Raw genomic sequence first — 26,475 nt, 5'->3', positions numbered from 1 at the left:
AAGAAACCTTGATGTGCAAGTAAGGCGGGAAAGAAAATCCCAGCACCGCGGAAGAGAGAGTGAAAGTCAGAAGTCTCTAGCCAATAGTTTCAGCGACATCTGCAGTTCACCTTGAACTCCTGGGTTTCTCACCAAAGGATCTCGGAGAGACTGCAGTACTGAAAAGAGATCTTCAGGAACTGAAGATCTGGAAGCCCAGGAACTGAACCAGGAATACTAATCACTAGAACACCAGGGGCTAGAGGCTGAAAGCAAAGTAGCCTCTGCTCTTTTCCCTGTTTGAAAGCAAGAATGTTTCAAGGAGGCGAAAACTGTAAAAACAGGTGCAAGGTTTAAGGGAGCACAGCATATGGGAGAGCACATGAAGAAGTAGCTATTTAAGACAGAAGCAAGGCAGAAACACACACCTAGAAAGAAAATGTATAGGTGTCCTCTCTCATCAGGAGAAGCATAGAAAAGGAGTGAATTAAATCACTTATATAAGACAGTCCTTCCAGATCTTTGCTTACCTTTGGCCAGTTAGCTTGTTTCTTTTTCCATATCTTCCTGGTCCTAGAACCCTCCCCGGGATGTGTGCAACTTTTGGCTAAGATGAATCCCACTGCAGATGCCTGTGGGTACCTGTCCATACTTATTATGGGGAGGCAACCCCTCCATTTTTGACCCCAAGGAGACTTCCTATGGATGTGCAGACAGGGAAGTCTTCCTTGACCTCAGGAATGGCCACTTTATCTTCATTCCAGCAGAGCTCAGCTTCAAGGACAAGGGCTCTGTCCTTGGTGTTTGAGTGAAAACAAGGCATCAGCTTTATTCCACTTAGCAAAAACCAGCAGTCCAGCCCAGAGGCCCATCAATCACCTACCTCAGAATCATGGAGAAACTCTGGAGATTTGATCCCTTAGGGGAAAGCAAGCAGTAAAGGAGGGTCTCAGGTGAGGTGGCGTCCTGCAAAGGAACCTCTAGTGTGCTCCCTTAGCCTCCTAACATATTTACCTGAGCCTCAGATTCAGTTCAGTTCATTCAGTTCAGTCACTCAGTTGTGTCCGACTCCTTGTGACTGCAGCACGCCAGGCTTCCCTGTCCATCACCAACTCCCGGAGCTTACTCAAATTCATGTCCATTGAGTCGGTGATGCCATCCAGCAGTCTCATCTTCTGTCATTCTCTTCTCCTGCCCTCAATCTTTCCCAGCATTAGGGTCTTTTCCAAGGAGTCAGTTCTTTGCATCAGGTGGCCAAAGTATTGGCCTCAGATTAAAAGGAGCCTCAGATTACACTTGCTTGATTGCCGGACATTAGCTTGATCCGTTCTCAAGTGTGCGAAGAAACAAGTACACAGAAAAACAAATTGAACCATTCTAGGTTGTTTATTTTCTATAAATCAACAACCAATAGTTTTTGCTGTGGTCCAGTCTTGGTTCAAGGATGTGTTCAGAGTCTCTGGAAAGGATGAGTTCAGCACAGGAGGGTGAAGAGGAGGAGATGCTGAGAGCATCCAGACCTCCTCTTGTCCAGCCCAGCCCGAAGGAGGAGGATGTGGGGCAAGGCTGACCAGAGGTCACTAGTTAGGACTTCTGGGTTCTCTGGGCCCAGAGGCTGATCCTCACAACCCTATTCATCTCCCTCAGCCTCGTGAGCAACAGCCCACCAACAAGTCCCATCCTTCCTCTGACCCCTTCCCACAGTGACCACCCACCACCCCTCATGTTGTCTTGAACTGGGCACTTTGCAAATTGTTGCCCACACACCTCACTATCTGTGTCGTCTAACCCTATGGAATCATGTAGATCCACAATAAACTGTTTCACTGGGTCAGTTGAAGGTAAAAGTGAAACTGTTAGTCACTCAATTCAGTTTGACTCTCTGCGACCCCATGGACTATACCCTACCAGGCTCCTCTGTCCATGGAATTCTCCAGGCAAGAATACTGGAGTGGGTTACCATTTCCTTCTCCAGGGAGTCTTTCTGACACAGGGATCAAACCCAGGCCTCCTGCATTGCAGGCGAATTCTTTACTGTCTGAGCTACCAAGGAAGCCCCAGTTAGAAACCCCCCAATTCTCAAACTTTTCATCATCAAGACCCTTGTTTAAAATAAAAATTTGAATGGAGGGAGGTAATATACAGCAGAGGTCCCTGGTTGCAGCATCTTGGAAGTCAGTGGCCCCATGGAAACCCCATGATGGGGACACCCCAAATTCCTGTCCTGATTTCACAGGGAGAGAAAGGCTTTCCAGAGACATTAAAACTCCATAACTAGAAGAATTTCCAAGTCCCTTCCCTCCAGTGACATTCCCCTCCCCCCAAATCATTACCTAATCACTGACAGAGGTGGGGACAGGGTAGAGGTGAATTAACCTGCAAAATAAGCAGTTACTTGCTGCAACCCACACTTTTATCTTGATGGCTCTAGTCTAAATCTCCAAATAACCTTGATCACTGTCCTCTGTGCACCCTGCTGAACTTGGAAATCCTATAGTCTCCATAGTGGGCAGCAGACAGAGGCCAGGCGAGTTCAGCAATGCTAGAGAATGAAATAACAAAAACTCATCGACTGTTTCTATTTTCCAGTTTGAAGAGAAACTTTTAGAAAGTTCAGAAGATTTGGATAAGTTAAGACATGGTAAGAAACTGAATTCTTCAGCCATAAGTTGAGGTTTAAATACCAACAAGGCCTTGTGTGTGCAAGGTAGGAATGGGGTCAGAGGAGAGGAAGAAATGTGATTAAAGGTAAGGTTATGGCTCCTTGAGAAGGTCTTGCAGCTCACTTGGGACTAGGAAGGGCTAGAACTCTAGTATTTGCTAAAGGAAGCATCCCCAGTGCCCTGTGAATGCCCTTACTGGGCTCTTTCTGCTTTTCTGCATCATGAGTGACCGTATCAGTTCAGGATGCCACAGCCCTCCCACCCAAGGTCAGGAAAACACATGCATCAGAAAGAAGAGGGGAAAAAGAGGCCCAGAAATTGCCATGAGCCCTTTTTTTTTGGCAAGTTTGACAAGTGTAGCAATATTGCGGACTCAGTGAGCAGGAAGGGGGACCTGCACATAGAAATCTCTCAAAATCTGCCTTATATGATGTGAGACTTATTTAGAACTTCTCATTTATATTGGCAACTGGGTGACGGCCCTATTGCAGCCTCTTCCAACTTCTTTCTAAAATATCCCTAAAGACAAATAGAATTAGAAGGAATTGCCCATGTATCTGAATGGCAAGTAAAAAGATAAATGAAATAATAGGTTAAAAAAGTAAAAGATTGAGCAGGAAAAGGACTATGGGAAGCCAAAAACAAAATGTCATGCTGCTTAAGTGTTCCAGGTCATTTTAGTATTTCATTTTATATCTTCAGTTCTGACGACATTTTTATTTTCATCCTAAAAGGGTGTAATTCATCCAATATTTCTCTCTTCTTTTCTCCTTTCAAAGGAGAAAAGTGTTTCAGCAAGTACCAATGGTTGAAATTGATGGGATGAAGCTGGTACAGACCAGAGCCATTCTCAACTACATTGCCACCAAATATTATCTCTATGGGAAAGATATGAAGGAGAGAGCCCTGTACAATATTTTTTCTGTTCTTTCATGTGTGATAAGTAGGAACAATCCTAGGTGTTTCCCTGAGCAATTAGGATATGTTCATGGGGATCATGACCAACAGCAGCTACAGACCTTAATTGTGTAACTGAGGTCTAGTACAGCAGGGACCTATGAAGATGAGAGAAGAATAAACTTGGAGTGGAATCAAGAACTTATGTAAGAAATTGTGGTCCATGGGTATAGCACAGTGATAGAGGATTCCAAATATGGGTGAACTATAAAGCCGGGAGGAAGGTGGAACCATGACTCCAGGGGCTCAGACTAGACACCCGGCAACAGCTAGAGACAAGGGACAAAATGTCTGAGTGTCTAGAGGATAAAGTCTGAGAAGAAGAAGATCTAAAGGAATTGATTCTTAAGTTCCAGAAATTTTAGAATGATAACCAGGAGCTTAATTTATCAGTCCTCTTAGTGGACCGGTCACTTGACAGGGGATAACAAAGTGGATAACTCAAGACACCAGAGTTATCTGGAACATTTTAATTTAAGTCTGAAGCAACCAGATTTATTCAATTCAAGCAAAACTGGGGGAAATCCTCTCTGTTGCAATAGGACAACCTGATTGATACTAAAATCATGTAAAGAACTGCTGGCAGTTACTCAAAAAGTTAAAGAGTTACCATATGACTCAGCAATTCCACTCCTAGGTATACACCCAAGAGAGTAAAAAACACATTCACATTTCACAATTCAAGTTCAGCATGATACTTGAACAATTCAAGTTCAGAATCCCATGGACAGAGGATCCTGGTAGGCTCCAGTCCATAGGGTCGTAAAGAGTCAGAGACGACTGAAGTGACTTAGCACGTAAGGTACTGATGCATGTGACAACATGGATGAACTTTGAAAAATACTAAATGAAAAACACCAGACACAAAAGGCTACATGTTGTGTGATTCCAAATATATTAAATGTCCTGACATTCAAATCCATAGAAATAGAAATAATAGTTGAGTGGTTGCCTGAGGCTATGAATGCTGAGGAAATGGGGAGTGACTGTCAAGGGTACTGGATTTCCTTTTGGATAAAATGATTAAAAAAAATTCTGGAATTAGAACATGGTAATGATTTCAGAAGGTACTAAAAACTACTGAATAGTACCATTTAAAGGATGAAAGTAATGCTATGTGAATGTATTTCAATAAAGCTTTTATTACCAAAAAAACAACTCTTGTAGGAAATCCTTTTGGAACAAAAACAAAAAAAAATCACCTAGAATTTTCATTGTTGAAACTGTATGAAGAATTGCACTATTTCAGGGGATATTTGGGTTGGAGTCTTGAGAAATGCAAATGAGGCCAGAGTCGGGCAATCATATATGGAGGAGGCTGTGGAACCATTTCTATCAGAAATAACTGGAGGAAATACTGATACTGAACATCTAAATGGACCTAGTTGTGTAACAGGATGAGAAAGGGAGAGCTAGAGGAACGTAACTGGGATCACGGTGCCAGGACTTTCTCTAGACGTGACTGAGATGGTGCTAATGTATCACACTAACTGTGCATAGATTATTTTACAGCAGAGATGGCAAACCATCTCAGTTTGTCTCAGAGGTTACCTGCAGGGATTTAACCATTTCTCTTATACCTCTATGAATGGGTCCCCACTATGCTTTGTCCCTATATTTGATCATGCATATAACCAAAATATTAGCTATGTCTACCTTGATGGCTTGTTCTAGGGTGAAATATTAAAATTAATAAAAATCGTAACTCCATTAATGGCTTAGAAAAATGTACCCAGTGGAAAATAACTTTACCATCTTTTGATGCCCCATTCCTATCTATTCTTAAACTAGAAAGTCTAAGGCAGGAGACATTTGGCAATTTGGTCATTCTGTCTTTCAGGACTGATATGTACACAGAGGGTGTGGCAGACTTGGGTGAAATGATCCTGCTTTTGCCCCGGTGTCCACCTGATCAAAAAAATGCCAAGTTGACCCTGATCCGAGAAAGGACAACAAACCGTTATCTCCCTGCATTTGAAAAAGTAAGTGGACTGTTTACTGGTTTTGACACGGAGATGAGAGGACAAAGGAACATAGTGCCTGGCGTTGCTGGGGCATCGACCTTCACTTCTGTGAACCTTCCTGAGTACTAACGCAGCATCCTGATGCTCAGGGCATTTTCTAAAAGTTGACTCTGAGGGAGAATTGTACCAGTTTTACACACATTGTCATTTTTCAGCATAATTTCTATTGACTCAGACCCAATCTGAAATTCTCTGTTCAATGGAATTTCATGGTTTTACTTAGAGCTTGGACTGTGGAAGTTCTGAGAGCCACGCTGGAGCCTGGAGTAGATGGATTCTGGAGAACACAGTGCAGGGGCTTTGATCCAAGAAGAGCATGATGTCAGCAATACATCAGAAAATATTCTGGTACCATGAGCAGGGAGACATGAGAGCAACTGCCTGTCAGGAGAATGTGGAAGCATTTCCGGGATGGATGAGATATTTCTCAACAGAGATGGGGGCAGTACTGGGGAGGAAGAGACAGAGGAAAAGATGTTCAGGAGAAAATAATCATAAATTTTTGGGGACATGGCTCTCAGACTTTTGAAGAAGGTCATACAAAGCCAAGGAAATAATGTTCCATCATTACGCCTAGTATATATCTTAGTTAATGTTTCTTCTTGATGGTAAGAGGAGAGCATTTCAAGATCAAAATTACCTGAAATCATGCTAAACAAAAATGATTAACCTAGAGAAAAAGTGATTTTAAGAGATTCAGGAGGGTTACCTACATAGATAAAGATTAACACAGAGCATAGGATCATTCTTTCATTTATTCAGCAAAAGTGAATTCATTGCTTGCTTATCTGGCCATATTCAAGGAGCAAAGAATTAAATAGTAATCGGAAAACACACCCTCCGGGCCCTTGAGGTGCTGGGAGTTTATGCAACATTCATGAGATGATAAGCTCTTTGATGATTGCAGTTTGAGTTCATCTGTACTTTGATTTATGGGTTGAGAAGACTCTCCTAGAGGAGGAAATAGCAATCCTCTCCAGTATTCTTGCCTGGAAATTACCATGCACAGAGGGGCCTGGCAGGCTACAGTCCCTGAGGTCACAAAGAGCTGGACACAACTGAGCACGAGCACTGACTCTGCATGAGCAGAGGGTACTTTGAAGACAAAGGGGCCCCTGATAGCATAAGTAAAAATTATATTTTACAAAATATGTTTTGATGGCTTTTCCAAATGATTATCCATTTGTCCATATTTTTTGCTTTGTTTTCGCTTTTAGTTGCTCAGTCATATCCAGCTCTTTGTGCCCTCATGGTCTGTAGACCACTAGGCTTCCCTGTCCATGAGATTTCTCAGGCAAGAATACTGGGGTGGGTTGCTATTTCCTTCCCCAAGGGATCTTCCCAACCCAGGGATCAAACCCTGGTCTCCTACATTGCAGGCAGATTCTTTACCACTGAGCCACCTGGGAAACCCTCCGTGCTTCTGCGTATATATATAATCTGAAAGTGTATTTGCCAAAATGTTATTACATTAGTTGGTGGTGCTGTATGCATTTTTCTCTTTGTACATTATGATTTTCATATTGCTGGAATATTTTAATAAATATAATATATTTCCCTAACATATTATTATGAAACATTTCATACATGCAGAAAAGTTTAAAATGTATAAAATGAACTCGTATGAACCTACCATGTGGATACCAGAATTAAGCTTTGGTTTCCATTATCATATGTGATTATCTCTCCATTCCTCTTCTGTCAATCAAACACATAATTTTGACTATGTAACAGAGTGAGTTAAGTCATCAGTGAAGTTCACCCCCAGACATTGTAGCATATGAATTGTAACATAGTGCAAGTTAGGAGTCAGGGAGAAGGGACTTCCAGTTGACCCAGGTTTATTTCAGGCGCTTTTGTGTGTTGCAGGGCCTGAAAACCAAAGTCAGCAATCTCCCGGCCGTGAAGAAGTTTCTGCAGCCTGGCAGCCAGAGGAAGCCTCTGGAGACTGAGAAAACTCTTGAACAAGTCAGAAAGATTTTCAAGTTTTAATAAAGCCAGTGGGGCCACCCAGAACATTGAGAACCAAACTTATGAGACTTCTGGCAATGAAGTTTTTATCTAAACGTAGATCCTGGGTGTTGTGAGACTAATAAACTATTCCAAAGTTTTAGTGGCCATTAAATAATAAAGCTCCAATGAGCAGATTTAGTTACTCTTTTTCTTTAGAATCAAATATAAAATCAAATTTTCCATCTCTTTCTAGCATATCTCTTTTTTTGGAATTAAAAATTAAATACAAAGGGGAAATACAGATTATGTCATCCCCTTGATTTTTTTGGTAAGAATTATCATATAACATTTGTCACATAGCTTATCAAAGAATCAAGTGTAGAAATTCATAATCTGACATTCTTAGGTTTTCACAGGAAAGAGCTATTTTTCTGGTGTCAATGAAAACAATCAATAAATAATAATAACAGGCAAGAGCTTTACTTGAGCAAACAGAGGGCTAGCCAGAAAGATACCTTCCCAGATTACTCTGAGCAGCTTGCTCTGGACTTGTATGGTTTCCAGCACACTGTCATATATCTTTGTCAGAACAAAGGACATTGAGTAAGGGATACATTTCTTCAAGATTGAAAAAAACCCCCACACAGATCAGCACGTTTACAATCAGCATGGCCTTGGCAGCTGGCACAGGACTCTTATCATGGAAGGAGGACCAGCATTGGCGTCCCAGGAAGGAAGGCGTTTAATCTCCCCACCCCCCCAACCCCCCACTTCTGCTTACAGGATACAGGATCTTAGTTCCTTGACCAGGGATCAAATCTGAGCCCCCTGCAATGCAATCATGGAATCTTAACAACTAGACCGCCAACTAAGTCCCTTAATCTTTATTTTTAACATGGACTGTCTTTCCTTCTGGTCAAAGTGCTCTTTTCTCTAATAACTAAAGCAGATATAGACTGTATGTTTGATCGGCCACAGGCAAGTATTTGAGTTGGCATAAAATTCAAGTTGACTCATGTATAAGTCAGAATGACTTTTCTATATCTCAATATGTGAACATTTCTTCTATCACTGGCAATGGCAAAAAGACATTTTTTAAAAATTTCTTTGAGAGACATTTTCCTTCTGATAATAAAAATATCTTTTCTTACGCATTTTGAACTGCTATTTTTTTCTACTGTGGGCTCTCCAGTGTTCGGGGAGGTGGGGAAATAATGAGAACCCAGTGGACCCAAACTCTGCTCAGGGGACCCTACTGTGGCTGCCTGTTCATCACAGCTCTGCTGCAGGAAGTTCTGTGGGGCCCTGCACAGGGGCCTAACCCCCATTTGACAGGGTCCCCCAGATCTGATCTCTATGACACAGGTGACATGTGTGAATTTGATACGAATGAATATATATGATGTCACTGCCCCGGCCTCTCACGGAGCCAGGGAGCCTGGATTGGGAGTGATTCTGGTTCTGGTCACACGTGGGGCCTGTGGTGAACACTCCCCAGGAAACCTGGCCTTTGGGGTATCAGATTCTCTTCTTCCTGGAGTGAGCTCCCCGCCTGCTTCACCCTCACCCCCGACCCCCCAACGGGGAAGGGGCGGGGCCAGAGCTGACAGACACACGGGGTCCCTGACTGTCCTTCCCCCCGCCGCCCCCCCGCTCTGGTCTGTTCTCCACTGACATCAAAATATTTTTCTATAATGCAAACCTGAGAATCACCACCCTGTTCTACCTCCCTCAGTGACCCCCGCTGCCCGCGGGGTGCCCTCCTTCCTTCCCCCCTCACCCCATGGGTGCCAGTCCCACCACACAAGACGTGTGGGGGTGGCCTCCTTCCTGCCTGGGCACCTTTGCTTCCTCCCAGGCCAGCTCCACCCCGGTGGCCACACTGAACTCTGTGCTCCCTGGGGAGAGCTGGACGCACCTCTTTGCTTCCCTCAGAGCCCCGCAAACCTCCAGTAACCCTGAAAGCCACTGGCCTCCCTCAGCATCTGTGAGTTCCTGATGGGGGCCCAGCCCTGTATACCCACAGGGCGCCACCATGAATGGTTGTTCCTCCACACACATCTCCATGGCCCAAGGGTCGGGGCTCTGGGAATTCCTCACAGTCCTCACCCACTCTCACCTGCCTGACAGCTCTACTCATTCATCCAAGTCTTCAAGACAAAGATGGTCATGTCACTCCAGTGCTATGGACAGACCTTGTTTTGATCCAAATGCAAATAAACCAACTGCACATAAGTCTTTATGAGACACTGGGAAAATCAGAATGCTGAATATTTAATCAAATGAATGAAATTGAATTATAAAAGATATAAATTATAAAATTTTAGTGTGATAGAATAGTGTGATTTTCTTTAGAAAAAGAGTCCTTACCTCTTAGAGATAAATTTAATAATCATGGGATGGATGCAGTCATGAGCCGTGTAGGATTTGCTGTACAGTAACCCTGTGCTGTGGGGAAGTAAGCAGGTCTGTGTGTTGGTTTTCTACGGTTGCTCTGTCAACTTACTACAATTAGGGGAGCTTAAAACAACATGGTGAATTCTCTTACACTTTCGGAGGCCTGAAGTCCTAGTTAAGGTACTGCATTGACTCTGGACACTCTTGGGAGAAGTCTTCCCTGCCTCTTCTGGCTTCTGGTGACTTTTTGCATCTTTCCTTTCCATGACTCGTGGCCACATCACTTCAATCTCTGCCTCCATCTTCACATCACCCATATGGGTATGTCTGTGCATTTTCTCTTCTGCTATAAGCACACTTGTTGTTGGGTTTGGGCCTGTCCATATAATCCAGGATAGTCTCATCTCAGGTTCCTTAATTACATTGGCAAAGACTCTTTCTCCAAATTTTGTCCCATCCAGAGGTTCCAGGTATTTAAATGTGAACTTTTTTTTTCTTTTGAAGACCAACACTGTGGCTCGGATTGTAGAGAACTCACCTGTAATTTTCTACAGGAGATCCAGTTTCAATCCCTGGGTCAGGAAGATCCCCTGGAGGATGGAATGGCAACCCACTCCAGTATTTTTGCCTTGAAAACCCCATGGACAGAGGAGCCTGGCAGGTACAGTCCATAGGGTAGCAAAGAGTCGGACACAACTAAACATGAACCCATGTCATACAATGCTTAGGACATACTTACATGAAAAAATTATTTTTTATGTGTCTGAAGTTCATATCTAATTGGGTGTCCTATATTTTATCTGCAACTCAATGTAAAAGTATTGCAGAGGTCCATGTGAGCTTTCATGACCGCAGGCCCCTGGTGTCCCCACAGTAGACACTTATCGTCTGCTTTAGTCCCCATCTCCAATTCATGAAAGTCAATTCAAGAGAAGTAAGTTTTCTCCAAAAGTCATCCTTCATTGACTGGCAAGAGGATGCAATCAACTTGAAATATTGTGTTTAATCTTTAATTGCTGATTTTGAAAAGAAGTTATTAACAAGTTATATCCTGATAAGTGGGCAATTTGCCTTTTTCTTTTTTAATCTAGCATAGAACCAGTGACCCTGAATACCATGGGATTGGCTTTTCCTTAACTGGACTCTGCCCCTTTCAGAGGGGAGGAGTCAGTCAGTCAACTGTAACAAGAGCTTATAAGCGCATGTGAACTTGGCACTGAAGTCCTGAGCCAAGTGGGAGGCAGACTTTTGTAAGGTAAGCATTGATTTTGCATATCTGTATGATGGTTCCTTAGCACAGGAAAAGCTGCTTCAGGCTCACATGTGCCTTCTTGCTGTGCTTAGGGGACATTTAAGTTGTTTAGTCAATTGCTGTTGGATAAAGAAATGTAAAAATGAAGAATGTAGAAAACTAAGCCTGAGAATTTAGATCTGAGAAAAATTAATGATATGAAAAGAAAGAAGAACGGCAGCATTTTAGATAATCAGAGAGTGTGACCAGTACAAGAAAGGCGTGTTGGTGTTTATGCTAAAGTTGCCTGCTCCGTAGACACAGTCAACAAACAGCAGGTGCGAATTGCAACGTGGTAATACTATGTGGACTTTGGAAACACAAAATTAAGATTTAATTATAAGAGGAATAACTAAGTTACTGCCAGCAAAACTGGATTTTAACTCAGTCTTTGCTGTGATTAGTCAACAGGCAAGTCCCCCTCTATCTCTCTTGGAGCTCAAGCCACTCATGGGAAATCTAGAAATTGGCTGGAGCAGGGTTTATCAACCTTGGCCCTATTGACATTTCAAGCTGGGTAATTCTTTGTTGCGGGGACCTGTCCTGTATATAGTCTTTTTTTTTTTTTTTTTTTAGTTAAAAATATTTGCTATAGAAATGTATATTGAATTAGACTTAAAGAATGTACTTGACAACAGTGTTAACATATAGATTGATATTCCTTCAAATTTGCAAACTTGACACCTCTCAGATACTTGCAGTGATAGTTTAAAAGTTTTAAAAGAAACTGTCACTTCATCAATATGGTTGACACAATGAAAATTAATAATCTCACTTTCCATTTCACTCTGTACTTGTAGAAAGAACAGAGGGTGTGGGAGAGGTTCCTTCCTCATCTAGTGACAGCCCGGAAAGTAGAATAGAAGATACACGTGGCTACAGGAGAATTAGTATATTTTACAAAATACCTCATCCTGGAAGACTACATAGTTTAGTAGCCAGCTGCATCAATCATAGATGTTTCCAACTAAATAGCCAATAAACGTGTCTGTTAAGATAACAGGGTCGTAGGATAAATTGAGAAAGTAGCAATGACATATATACACTACCATGTGTAAAATGGGAAACAGTGGGAAGCTGCTATTTAACACAGGGAACGCAGCCTGGCGTTCTGTGATGAGCTAAGGGTGGTGGGATGGGAGTGGGGAGGGAGGCTCGAGAGGGAGGGGATATATTTATATTTATATTTATATATAAAATTGTGACTGATTCCAGTTATTGTACAGCAGAAATCAACACAACATTATGAAGCAATTATCTTCCAATTAAAAATTTTTTTTAATTAAAGAAAAAAGACAACAGGGTTGATGGAAAAAGCTGGATACAGTGCAGACTGAGGAGTAACGAGCAATCAGACGCACATGGGAGGCAGCCCCACCAATCCCCAAATCAGAGGCACCTCTGGTCTCTCGCCAATGATGTGGCACCCTTTCACCTAGTCTTAACAACGAACGATGTCCTCAGGCGTTGCCAAATGTCCTCTGGGCTGGGGGAGCAAAATCAGCTCCCGTTAAGAATCACTGGTTCATGTGACTTTTCAGACTCTTAAACACAGGAAGTCTGGATGTGAAAACTAGGTAATACAGGAGCAGAGAGTTAACTTCCAAAAGTAAAGAAATTCACCTGACTGGAGGGTACAAGTCATTCGAATCAGAATGCAGGAGTGAACAACGCACTGTTACAAGTATTACTATTGGGGGTAAATCAAAAGCCTGAGGCAAGAGAGGTTCAGTGAGATCCTGTGAAAGTCGTAGAGTTGTCCAGGATATGGCAATTCACAGGGGAAATATGGTACCTAAGCCTGAAAAGAGAAGATACGGAGAGTGGGGTGAGAAGTACTGTGCAAGATGCTGCAGAGAGCAACGTTTGGATGGGGATGAGGTTTGACCCCATGAGAGTCACTGACTTGGACGCTGAGATACTGTGGAGCTGGGGCCAACCAGGGAAGGTGGGCAGCACCCTCTGCTTTCTCAGCCTGCAGCCTCTCTCCTTGTTCTGACTTGCTTGGCTGAGAGAATCACGGTCCTTGGGGTGGAACCAATTCAAGTGAAGGCATTGCAGGGCTCTTTGTATGCTGTCAGTCGTCTACAAACCCATTTTTCTAATTAGATTTCAGCCCCTCCAGGGCAGGGACCACATCAGATTCCTCTTGTGTTCCCCACCAGCCATCATTTCTTAGTACAGGCAACTGCTCAATGCGTGTTAGTTGAAAAGGTTTGAAGGAAACTTGTTGAGAAGGAAATTCGTGGACAGGTCAACCAGAAAGAAGATGCTGAAGAAAGATCAATGAAGGAACAGGAGGGTGGAGAGAAGGGTATTGAGAGTGAGACCCTGAACTCCTGCTATAAAAAGGGGTGGGTTTCCCATTGCCGTGACTGGAACCCATTCCAAGGGGTTGGGTGGTGGGGGGGAGCGGAAGATTCCAGAGAGTCCAGATCAGGGAGTGAGTGGGAGGGGAAAGGCCTGGGGGATAGGCAGGCAGCATGCATGGTTCAGGGGCAGAAGTCTTGAGGTTTCAAAAGGCTGTGCCAGACCTCGCTGAACCTTTGCCAAAACTTCCTCCAAGCCAGGTTAACTAATCCGTGAGCATCACTGATCTTTCACACAAGACAAATAAAAAGAGAACCAGTATATAAAGTAGCTGACAAAATCTGGATATATATAAAATCCTGTTCCTACTAGAGCTATAGGGGCTGAAGCGACTTAGCACAGCAGAACATAGCACGAGATCTGGAAGTCAAGAGGGAGACAGACAGACAGACAGACAGAAGACTCACGTGCTGCCCAGTGGGCTCACTCACCCATCTCCCAGGATCTGGGAGCAGAACAGAAGCTGGATTTGCTGCTCCCTGTTATGAATTTTGTATGCCTTATCTAGTTTAATTTTCTCAATAGCCCTCACTAGGAGACATAGCTGTATTTCGAAAGAGAACACTGAGGTACAGAGATTAAATAACTCCCCTGGGTTTATTTACCTTATAAGAAAAGGAGCTGGACTTTGTTTCTAAGCCTTTCTCCCTGCTAAGAAACACTGTCACTAGGAGCCCCCTCCCACCTACTCCCTGACATACAGTTCCTTTAGTTCACACTGGAATTATCCCAAGACATATTTCTTTTCAGAGAATATAACCCTATCTCCTTATGAAGGTCAAATATAGTTATACTAGTGCTCAGGATACTCACAGTAAGTTTTTAAGGTCTGGGGTAAAGTAAGGTACGTTTTTATCCATTTTCCTCATATCAAGCCCCTAAGAATCAGCTAACAGAATTAACGTTTCCTTCTCTCTTATTTAACTGTTAATTGACTAACGAATTCTGAATGGGGAACAAGCTAATATTGAGGGTCTCAGAAACCAGCAGAGAGGGGGCATAAGCATTACATGGTTGGGGGGAACCCCAGACCAGAAGCCAGAAGATGTCTTCAAAGGACCCCAGTGCTCACACAACGAGTGAGCTAGGAGGGCAGCTTCAGTTCTTTGAACTTGAGTTTCCTCCTCCTGACAATACAATACTAGAAGCCGTTTCCTGGGGATGTTCTTAGGGTGGACACACTTGGCTAGATATTGAGTGTCAATCAGGAACACACATGTGTGACTGATGACAAGTCACTGAATCTCTCTAGTTCTCATTTTCTGGGGGCCAGGAAATTTATATCACGTTTGCCCCAGGCTTCAAAAGGTGAAGAAAGTTACTTATAAGAAAGATATGATAAAGTATTATGTAAGTTAAAGCTTCATTTCCCTTTGTAATGTGATCCTTGGTCACTGGATAAGGGAGTTTAGTGTGAGGGTGAACTGTGACTTCCACTTCACAGCGACACCCTTCTCAGAATTCTGCTGAATCACAGCTTCTCCGTTCCCCGTGATAAGTACAATATACACAATCTCCAACTTCAAGACAGATGAGTTAAGTATGTTTCCAAGGGATTGTTTGTTTCCCAAAGGTTAGACCATTGATCTCACATTAAAAATGTGGATATTGAAATAAAAAAGTAAACCAAAACTAAATAAATTTTTTAAAATGTGGATATGGAAAACATTTTTTAATCTAAAATTCAAGTTATTCATGCTTTATCAGCTAAAGAGAAGTATATTTTTATTCCGAACTCCTCAACAAAAAGTTGCAAGATCTTAATGTTTTCTAAACAGAGCTGGGATTTGGATAGAAAATGCAGCTGTTTCTTCCTATGTTCTGGCTTTGGGGCTCCTGCTTTTAGTAAGTCCTGTATGTTTCCATTCACTCCCATGAGAGAACAATTGGTTTGGTCATAATGTTTGCGTTTTCCTGTAACATCTCACAGAAAAACCCAAAAGAACTTTTTGGCCAACCCAATAATTTCTGTCAATCATTGGAGCCTTTCAGTTTCATCCTCTGGTTCCCTGCTACGTCCACTCCACACACAGGCTGCTGTAGTACAGGGGCTTTCAAACTTCACTGACCTGAAAAGACCCAAGTATCTCCACCAATACCATGACCAAATGAGTGTGCCCATGTGCTTTCTGCCACCCGAACATACAACACACACATAGCTGAAATGAAAAACTCATGAATCAATGCTTTAAAAACTGGAAAATTTCACAGTCCACTGAAGGATTGTCATGCCTATTTTGAAAAATGTCAATATGAAAAATGAAGCCAAGACTTGGGTTCATATAGAAATGGGTTTGAATCCCAAGGTAGCTACCTACTTTGTGCAAGTTACCCTAGAAACTTCAGTATTCCCCAACTGCAAAATGAGAGCAATGGCAACTTCATAGCAGGTGATTCTTGTAGGGTTGAATGAAGACAAATTTGTGAGAATGCACAGGGCATGACAGACAGAACAATTGTCAGCTCCACCTAGACCGTACAGCTAATACAGAAATATCCCTTTCTCTGGATACAGAGTGTACGAATAGAGATAAAATATACAGTTCCAAGAAAATGGAAGTATATGGTATCCTGTGTAGGTGGAAAGACTCAGGATCTTTCTAGTAACAGTTAAGCATGTTGAGCTCTAATTTCAACTTTTGAACAAATGCAGCATAATAGCCAATGAGCTGAACATGGACTCTGTCTCCTCCTCCTCCTCCTCCTGTCTGTGAAGTGCCCTGGCTCCAAGGCCCCTCCTTCCCAGGCTCCCAGGGCCTACACATGTGTGGGTTCCTGCCCTGCCCTGGTTTTAATCCTGGGTGTGGATTTCCATGAATGTTATTTAAGTTCTGAGGTCCATTTCACTAACTGAAAAGTGGAGATAATAATTATTTCATGGGATTCTTGTGAGGATTAAAGATGTAATGTATTCAAAGTGGTCAGCATTCAGTTCAGTTCAGTTCAGTCACTCAGTTGTATCTGACTCGTTGCGACCCCATGGACTGCAACACGCCAGGATTCCCTGTCCATCACCAACTCCTGGAGCCTACTCAAACTCATGGCCATCACGTTGGTGATGCCATCCAACCATCCCATCCTGGGTCATCCGCTTCTCCTCCTGCCTGCAATCTTTTCCAGCATCAGGGTCTTTTCCAATGAGTCGGTTCTTCACATCAGGTGGCCAAAGTATTGGACCTTCAGCTTTCAGCATCAGTCCTTCCAATGAATATTCAGGACTGATTTCCTTTAGGATGGACGGGTTGGATCTCCTTGCTGTCAAAGGGACTCTCAAGAGTCTTCTCCAACACCACAGTTAAAAAGCATCAATTCTTCGGTGCTCAGCTTTCTTTATGGTCCAACTCTCACATCCACACATGACTACTGGAAAAACCAGATTTGACTAGATGGACCTTTGTTGGTAAAGTCAAGTCTCTGCTTTTTAACATGCCATTTAGGTTGGTCATAGCTTTTCTTCCAAGGAGCAAGCGTCTTTTAATTTCATGGCTGCAATCACCATCTGCAGTGATTTTGGAGACTCAAAAATAAAGTATCTCACTGTTTCCATTGTTTCCCCATCTATTTGCCATGAAGTGATGGGACCGTATGCCATGATCTTAGTTTTCTGAATGTTGAGTTTTAAGCCAACTTTTTCTCTCTCCTCTTTCACTTTCTTCAAAAGGCTCTTTAGTTCTTTTTGGATTTCAGCCATAACGGTGGTGTCATCTGCGTATCTGAGGTTATTGATATTTCTCCCGGCAATCTGATTCCAGTTTGTGCTTCATCCAGCCTGGGATTTCACATGATGTACTGTTTATATAAGTTAAATAAACAGGGTGAAAATATGCAGGTTTGACGTACTCCTTTCCCGATTTGGAACCAGTCTGTTTTTCCATGTCCAGTTCTAACTGTTGCTTCCTGACCTGCATACAAATTTCTCAGGAGGCAGGTAGCATTGGGGCAGGACTATTAGGAGCTTTGCAATAAATACCAGTTTTCTAATCCTTCCCCTCCCTGACACCCACCCATGCATCCATACCACAAACTCGCCTCTTAGCCTGCCAAAAAAATCAGATTTTACCCAGTGGAGACTGGAGAATGATTTGGTGGAATTTCCCACAGGTGGCTACTAGGAGTGGGAATTTGGGCCAAGGAAGACATTCCAGGGACTCTTCCAATTGCCATGAGGAAGGCCGATTCTTCAGCATTGTTGTTACTGTTCAGCCATATATCATAAAGGCACTTGCTTCAATGCTTTTATTTTTGTTTATTCATTCATTCATTTGTTGGTTCATTAAGGGCTAGAGAAACCAGGAGACTGCCACCATGTCAGGGAAGCCCATTCTTCACTATTTCAATGGACGCGGCAGAATGGAGTGCATTCGGTGGCTCCTGGCTGCAGCCGGAGTGGAGGTAGGTTTCACCTTCAGTTGGATCTAAATTGCCCGTGCCTGCCTAGTCACTCAGTCATGTCCAACTCGTTTCGATCCCCTAGGCCATAGCTGCTGGGCTCCTCTGTCCCTGAGATTCTTCAGGCAAGAACATTGGAGTGGGTTTCCATTTCCTACTCTGGGGAAACTGACTATATCAAACTATTTTTCTCACAGAGGTGATTTTCCTTATTAAATGACCTGCTAAGAATTTTGCATTAAAAATGTTTATTAGGTATTAGGTGAACAAATTTTTATTGAAATTTCTTCTTCTCAAGGATAATAAAAAATAGAAATTAATTTGTGTTTTTATTTGTTTTTGGCTGTGAGGCTTGCAGGATTTTAATTTTCCGACCAGAGATCAAAAGCAGGCCCACAGCAGTGAAAGCCAGTGCCTTAACCACTGAATTGTCAGAAAATGTACTGAATTTTGATTTTTAAAACTGTAAAATATTTATTACATTGATGCAACAGTTAGAAACATGAATATTAATATCAATTGATATAATAAGTATTATCAATATGTCAGGCATTTTAATGTATTGTGGTTAGTTTTAAAATAAGTTTAATGATCTAGTAACATACCATGAAGTATTTAAAGATGAAATATGTAATATCTGGGATTTGTTTCTAAATTAGTACCAGGGAGAGGGGTGTAACATATGGATGTCTTGCGATTGGGTTGAGCTGATAATTATCAAAGCTGGTTGAAGGTTACAAGGAGCATCATTGTATTTTTTATTTTGTGCATGCCACAAATTTCCATAATAAAAAGAAAAAATATACATATTAGAAAAGAAATGTAATTAAAGTTAAAACATAAGCCAGAAATATAGAGCGGTGCAGATTGTAACAAACTGCCTGTTGGATTTAATGCATTCACTCAGCAATGAATTTGTTGGGCACCTTGAAATGCCAAGTTTCATGCCAGGTCCTAGAGATACATGAATGGTCAAACAGATACAGTCCCTACCCTCAGGCCGCTTACACTATAGAGAGGATGCAGACAAGTATGTGGGTGATTAAAAGAGGAGTGGAGCACCTAGGAGGACACCCAAGACTTGAGTGACAAAACGCCATAGTCTCAGTAGTAAATGGATAGGTTTCTGTGGGATCCTGTTGAGTGCTGCCCTCTAGAGGTGTCACTCAGAAAAGCGGTTCTCGGCCCAGGTCAGAGTTCAGTTCAGTCGCTCAGTTGTGTCCGGGTCAGAGGACCCAGCAACTCTGGGAGGGTTTCCTGGGGAGGGAGTCATGGACAGAGTTCAGAGATCTGGTCCCTTAGCAGAGAGCAGTAAAAGAGAGCTTCAGGTGAGGTGGCGTCCTGCAAAGGGAACCTCTAGTGTGCTCCCTTAGCTTCCTAAAAACATATTTACCTAAGCCTCAGATTATACACTCTCGATTGCTTCAGGAATGCAGGGCACGTTAGCCTGGTCCATTCAAAAGTGTGTAAAGAAATAAGTACACAGAAGACTCCAACAGTGCCATTCTAGGTTGTTTCATTTCTATAAATGAACAACCAACATTTTTCACTGTGGTCCAGACTTGGAGTTCAAGAATTTGTTCAGAGTCCCTGGGGTGGGATGAGTTCAGCACAGGACGGTGAAGCAGGGGGAGACGCTGAGAGCATCCAGGCTTCCTCTTGACCAAAGAGCATTGAAATTCTGGGTTCTCTGGGCCCAGAGCCTGATTCTCACAATCCCATTCATCTCCATCAGTTTTACAAGAAACAGCCCACCAGCCAGCCCCTCCGCACAATGACCACCCATCCGTCCATCGCCTCTTAGGGTTGTCTTGAACTGGGTGCTTTATAAATTGTTGCCCACACACTCACTATCTGTACGATCTCACCCTGTGGAATAATGTCGATCTACAATAAACTACTCCACTGAGTCAGTTAGAAATCCCCAATTCTCAAACTTTTCACAATCAAGACCCTTGTTTACAATAAAAAATTGAATGGAGGGAGGTAGTATACAGCAGAGGCCCCCGGTGGTAGCCTCTTGGGAGTCAATGGCCCCATGGATACCCCATGCTGGGGGATACCCCATGCTGGGGGACACCCCAAAATCCTGTCCTGATCTCACAGGGAGAGAAACACTTTCCAGAGACATTAAAACTCCAAAACTAGAACTTCCCAGTCCCTTCCCTCCAGTGACATTCCCCTCCCCCCAAATCGTTACCTAATCACTGACAGAGGTGGGGACAGGGTAGAGGTGAATTAACCTGCAAAATAAGCAGTTACTTGCTGCAACCCACACTTTTATCTTGGTGGCTCTAATCTAAATCTCCAAATGGCCTTGATCACTGTCCTCTGTGCACCCCGCTGAACTTGGAAATCCTACAGTCTCCATAGTGGGCAGTAGACAGAGGCCAGGCGAGTTCAGCAATGCTACAGAATGAAATAACAAAAACTCATCGACTGTTTCTGCTTTTCAGTTTGAAGAGAAACTTATAGAAAAACCAGAAGACTTGGATAAGTTAAAAAATGGTAAGCCCAAGAACTAAATTCCTCTGATGGGAGTATCCACTAGAAGTCTTAAGTTGAGGTTTCAACACCACCAATGTGCTGTGTGTGTGTGGTGGGAGTGGGGTTAGTAGAAAGGGAGAAATATGGTTAAAGGTAAGAGGCGGGTCTCCCTGAAAAGGTCTTGCAACTCCTTCAGGACTAGGAAGGGCTGGAACTCAAGTGTTTGTTAAAGGAGCCAGCCCCAGTGCCCGTGAATGCTCTCTCTGAGTTCTCTCTGCCTTTCTGCACCATGAGTGACCACACAGCACTCCCACCTAAAGTCAGGAAAAGGTGAAGATCTGAGAAAAGAGGGGAGAAAAAGGTCCAGAAGTTGCTGTGAGTCCGGATTTGGCAAAGTAACATCCTAGCAACTATGTAGACTTGGTGAGCAGGGAAAAAGCAAACTCTCAACACACGTCTTATGTGTTCTGAGATATTCTCTGAACTTCCATTAAATGGCAACCGGTTGGCACACTTGTTGCAGCCTCTTCCAGCTTCTTTCTAAAACATACATGAAGACAAATCAGTCCAGATTTACAAGAGATCGCCCATATGTCTGAATGGGAAATAAAAAGCTAAATGAAATGATAGGTTAGAAAGTAAAAGGCAAACAAAATGCCATCCTGCTTAAGTGTACCAGATCATTTTAGTGTTTCACTTTTTATCTTCAGTTATTTCAGCAAACATTTGTTCATCTTAAAAGGTTGTAACATATTCAACATTTCACCCTTCTTTTTTTCTTTCAAAAGATGGGAGTTTATTGTTCCAGCAAGTGCCAATGGTTGAAATTGATGGGATGAAGCTGGTGCAGACCAGAGCCATTCTCAACTACATTGCCACCAAATACAACCTCTACGGGAAAGACATAAAGGAGAGAGCCTTGTACGGTACTTTTTAGTTTTTTCACCAACAACTAACAGGAACAATTTAGGTTCTTCCCTGACTGAGCAGGATCAAGGCAGGGCATCATGACCAACACGATGGTATAAGCCTGGTAGGGCATAACAGCAAAGACCTATGAGTATGAGGGAAGAGCAAATAAACTTGGAGTGAAATCAACTGCCTGTGGAAGAGGATACCATCCACGGATATAGCACAGTGACAAGGTTTCCAAACATGGATGGTCTGTGAAATCAAGAGGATGGTAGAACCAAGACTCCAGGGGCTCAGGCTATTTTGAGCTGGACACCCACCAATAGCCAGAGACAAGGGACAAAGCATCTGAGTGTCTAGAAAATAAAGCTTAGAAAGGGAAGGATCTAAAGAAGTTGGTTCTTGAATTTCAAAAATTCTAAGAATGATGACCAGGAACTTAATTTATTAACCCTTTATATGGACTGGCCACTTGACAAGGGTTAGCAGAGGTTGAGCACAATATGGTAAGGTTACATCAAGCATTTTGATATAGCTTTAGTTGGCCAGATTTTTCAGTATAACTCTATCCTGGGGGTTAGGGATATTCTCTCTGTTGTGATGGGACTACATGATTGAAATTAAAATCTTATAAGGTACTTCCCAGGCAGCATTAACAGTAAATAACCTGCTTGCAATGCAGGAGACATAAGAGACCTGGGTTTAATCCCTGGGTCAGGAAGATCCCTTGGAGGAGGGCATGGCAACCTATGCTAGTATTCTTGCCTGGAGAATAATCCCACGGACAGAGGAGCCTGGTGGGCTAGAGTCCACAGAGTCACAAAGAGTCGGCCACGTCTGAAGCGACTTGGCACTCAAGGAACTACTGCAGTTTCTCTGAAAGTTAAACATAGAGTTACCATATGACTCAGCAATCAATTCCTTTCAAGAGGGTTAAAAACACCCCACACTAAAATTTATCCTCAGAAGTTCATAGCAGTGTTGTTCATAATCAATAATTGGAATCAACAAACGTGTCCGTTAACTGATGAATGATGGAACAAAAGTTGGTTCATCCATACAGTAGGATGTTATTTGGCCATGAAAAGGAATGAAAGGTACAGTCTTGAGAAATTCAAACAAAACCAGAGTCTGGCAATAGTAAATGGCGAGTGTTATGGAAATGGATTCTATGGGAAATAACTGGAGGAAGTGTTGGTATTGGGACTTTAAATGGGCCTGGTGTTGTAATAGGATGAGAGAGGAGGAGGGATATACCTGAGACAGAGGTGCCAGGACTCTGTCTCGATGTGACTGAGATAGTACTAACGCATCACACTAACCATACTCAGACCATGTCACAGCAGGGGTGACAAACCCAGGTGTGGTCCCAGTATTTACCTGTGCTGATTCCACCTGACTCTCTCATGCCTGTGACATGGATGGGTCACTGATGTGCTCCGTCTCTATATTTGGTTATGTGCATAACAAAAAGATTACACATATGTTTACCTTGATGCTAAAATTAATTTTGAAAAACAAAGCTAAATGACTGGCATAGAAAAGTGCACCCAATGAAGGAGAATTACTTTGCTACCTCTCGATGTCTCTTTCTTACCCATTCCAAAAATCTAAGGCAGGAGACATTTGACAATTTGGTTACTTTGTCTTTTCAGGATTGATATGTATTCAGAGGGTGTGGCAGATTTGGGTGAAATGATCATGCTTTTGCCACTGTGCCCAGCTGCTGAAAAAGATGCCAAGGTGACCCTCATCCGAGAAAAGACAACAAACCGTTTTCTCCCTGCATTTGAAAACGTAAGTGGACTCTTCAGCATTTCTGGCATTGAGATCAGGGAACAAAGAAAAGTGGTGTGCGGGCATGGCCAGGGCATTAACCTTCACCTCTGTGAGCCTTTCTGCATACTAATGTAGTGCTCTGACACTCAGGGCGCTTTATAAAAATTGAATGTGAGGAAGAGTTGTAGTACTAGTTTTCCCCAAGTTATCATTTTTCAGCCAAATTTCTATTTACTCAAACCCAATCTGGTATTCTCTCTACTCAATGGAATTTCATGGTTATACTTCGAGCTTGGACGATGGAAGCTCTGAGAGCCACGCTGGAGCCTGGAGTAGATGGGTCCTCAGAACACAGTGTAGGGGCTTTGATCCAAGAGAAGCATGATGTCAGCAATACATCAGAAAATATTCTGGTGTCATGTGTAGGGAGACATGAGACCAGCTGCCTGTCAGGAGAATGTGGTTGTATTTTGGGATAATTGACATGTATCTAAATATATGGGGGCAGTGGGGTGGAGAGAAAGAGTCAGAGGAAAAATTGTTCAGGAAAAAGTAATCTAGATATTTCAAGACATGACTCTCAGACTTTTGAAGAATCTGAAATAAAATCAATGAAGTAGTATTCCATCATTATGCCTACTATGTATTTTAGTTTATTCTGTTTGAACGTTTCATGATCAAAACTACCTGAAATCATGTTCAACTAAAATCATGAACCACCTTCTCCCCCCCAAAAAAGATTGTAAGACCAGGAAATGAGGAGAGCAAAAGAGATAAGGAATACAGAGTCTGCATGAGTTTGCTCAGGGTTGTAGAAGGCTTTCATGAAGATGGAGACACTGCCCAAGGATGAGGGAGAGAAGGACAGAGAGAGATGGATGAAAGGTCATGTTGTGAGGTTCAGGGCTGCACGCTTGAGGGTGTGGGGTCAACAGAAACACCGTGCAGATGTGCTAAGGCCTTGGCCCAGTGGGAGAAGTAAGGCAGCCACAGCGAGGTGGGAACAGGAAAAGGAAATGGTGGTCTGCATTCCACTGGGGATGAGGAGGGGACAGCAAGAAGCTGCCTGGCCCATCTCTGAGTTGGAGGGAGCAGAAGGTCTGAGGTTCCCACCCGCCCAGCAAGGAGCAGAGACGGAAGCGGGGCTGGATGAGGGGCAGGGGAGGAGCAGGGTCCAGCCTGCCAGGACCTGTGCTCCTGACCTGACCCCTCCATTCGCCAGGTGCTGAAGAGCCATGGACAAGACTACCTGGTGGGCAACAAGCTGAGCAGGGCTGACATCCACCTGGTTGAACTGCTCTACTATGTGGAAGAGCTGGACCCCAGCCTTCTGGCCAACTTCCCTCTGCTGAAGGTGAGCTCTCCCACGGCCCTGGGGGCCAGACACACTCCCACCTTAGCATCTGCTCTCTGGACCCTAGGACTGGGGTGTTAGGGTCCCCATCACTGTTCAGGCCTCACTGCCCCCGGTCTCCTCAGTTCACTCCAAGGCCCTGCTCTGGAGTGGGGAAAGAATCTGTCAAGCCAAGGACATCGGGGGTGGACTCTGCCCCACGGAAAATGTCCTGCCTTTTACCAGGAGACAGACCCAGGACTGGATCTCTCTTGGTCCCTGTTCCACTTCAGCCTCTGTCCTCATTTCCTCTTTGCTTCCCTCTGTCCCACGTGTGTCCCTCTTTCCCTGAGCCTGTCTGAGTGTGTTTCCCACCATCTCCCTTCTTCCCCTCAATTCCTGTTCCTTCTCTCACACGGTGATTTCTCTCTGAGGGCAGATTGGTTCTGACTGACCTCACACATGACCTTTCATGTTTCCTGTCTTCAGTTCCAGCCCCGTCTCCTAGCTCTTCTTGTCTTGACATCCGGAGCCTTCATCTGTGCTGGTATCTCATACACTTCTCTTTCTCACACTGCACTTAAGGGTCAACCCGCTTGAGGTAGGAAGATCGGGAAGCAGAATGGAGTGTTTCACTAAGACCTCTCTGGGGAAAACTGGGGTGTCACTTTCCTGTCTCATGGGGCTCCTCCTGGTGCTGATGGAGGGGCCTCGGCTGGCCCTTGTCTAGGAGGGTCTCAGAGTGTCCCTGCTGGCTTGCATAGTGACAAGGCTGCTCTTTAGCTGCACGCTGAGCTGTGTTCTCATGCATTGCAGGCCCTAAAAGCCAGAGTCAGCAATCTCCCGACTGTGAAGAAATTTCTGCAGCCCGGCAGCCAGAGGAAGCCTCCCACGGATGAGAAAAAAATAGAAGAAGCCAGGAAGGTTTTCAAGTTTTAGTAAAGCCAGTGGGGCTGCCCGCGATAAGTCTTCTGAAATTTTCTAACAATGAAACAATAAAGCTCCTACAATAAAACTCCTACGAGAGATTTACTTCCAATATGTTCTTTTTCACTACGATCTCCTTCTCACCTTTCTGGTTTGGAATTAAAAGACAAATAAGAACAGGAAACAGATTATATATTCCCTTAATATTTTCCAAGGATCATCCTATAACATCTGTCACATAGCTTATCAAAAGTGTAACAGTTTATATCTGACATTCTTAGGTTTTCACAGAAAAGAGCTACCTTTCTGGGGTCATGGTAGACAGACATTTTCTTTATTTCTTTGAGAGACATTTTCCATCTGATAATAAAAATGTCTTTTCTTATGCATTTTTGAACAACTCTTTTGTCTACTGTGGGCTCTCCAGGTTTGGGGAGGTGGGAAAGCAATTTAAGAACCCAGTGGAACCAAACTCTGTGCTCAGGGGACCTTGCTGTGGCCGCCTGGTCATCACAGCTCTGCTGCATGAGGCTCTGTGGGGCCCTGCACAGGGGCCTCACCCCCATTTGACGGCATCCCCCAGATTAGATCTCTATTACACAGGTGACATGTGTGAATTTGATACAAATATATATGATGCCATTTCCCTTGGCCTCTCATGGAGCCAGACTAGTTCCAGGGAATTTGGGAAGGTGGATTTGGGCATATACACTTAGGGTATATAAGATTTTCACAAAAACTGGTTGGGGTCCTTGGGTAAGAGGAGACTGCCTCACTCAGTAGAACAATGCAGATAGTGGAGTGCAGTTTATTAGCCCAGGGGGCCCAAGGCAGAGTCTCCTCTTAGCCAAGGACCCCGACCAGTTTTTGTGAAAGCCTTATATACCCTAAGTGTATAAGGTTCCCTGAAACTAGTCTGAACAAAGGAAAAGAAAGGTATGATCAAAGTTAACCTGTGATCATATGCCTTAAACCTAGGTAGTTAACAGTGGACAATTATCAATAGGCCTCTGG

General features: G+C 43.4%; 1 protein-coding gene across 2 annotated transcripts in view; it reads left to right on the top strand.

Moving 5' to 3' along the window:
- The window catches only part of LOC136151926 (glutathione S-transferase A1), a 33,103-nt gene extending 7,253 nt beyond the window's left edge, over positions 1 to 25,850 (top strand). Inside the window, exons 1-7 of one of the 2 annotated variants that reach the window (XM_065913383.1) lie at positions 11,078 to 11,228; positions 17,913 to 18,026; positions 20,480 to 20,531; positions 21,299 to 21,431; positions 23,078 to 23,219; positions 24,424 to 24,555; positions 25,351 to 25,850. In XM_065913383.1, coding sequence (XP_065769455.1) covers positions 17,940 to 18,026; positions 20,480 to 20,531; positions 21,299 to 21,431; positions 23,078 to 23,219; positions 24,424 to 24,555; positions 25,351 to 25,473 — 669 coding nt within the window. In that variant the 5' untranslated portion in view covers positions 11,078 to 11,228; positions 17,913 to 17,939 and the 3' untranslated portion in view covers positions 25,474 to 25,850. Of the gene's footprint in view, positions 1 to 11,077; positions 11,229 to 17,912; positions 18,027 to 20,479; positions 20,532 to 21,298; positions 21,432 to 23,077; positions 23,220 to 24,423; positions 24,556 to 25,350 lie in introns of those variants that run through there. The other variant, XM_065913384.1, reaches the window with a different exon arrangement.
- The last annotated feature ends 625 nt before the right edge of the window (positions 25,851 to 26,475 follow it).

This window comes from Muntiacus reevesi, chromosome 20 (assembly GCF_963930625.1).
Source record: "Muntiacus reevesi chromosome 20, mMunRee1.1, whole genome shotgun sequence".
In the NCBI taxonomy this organism is placed as follows: domain Eukaryota; kingdom Metazoa; phylum Chordata; class Mammalia; order Artiodactyla; family Cervidae; genus Muntiacus; species Muntiacus reevesi.
This window is presented reverse-complemented; position numbering and strand designations above follow the sequence as displayed.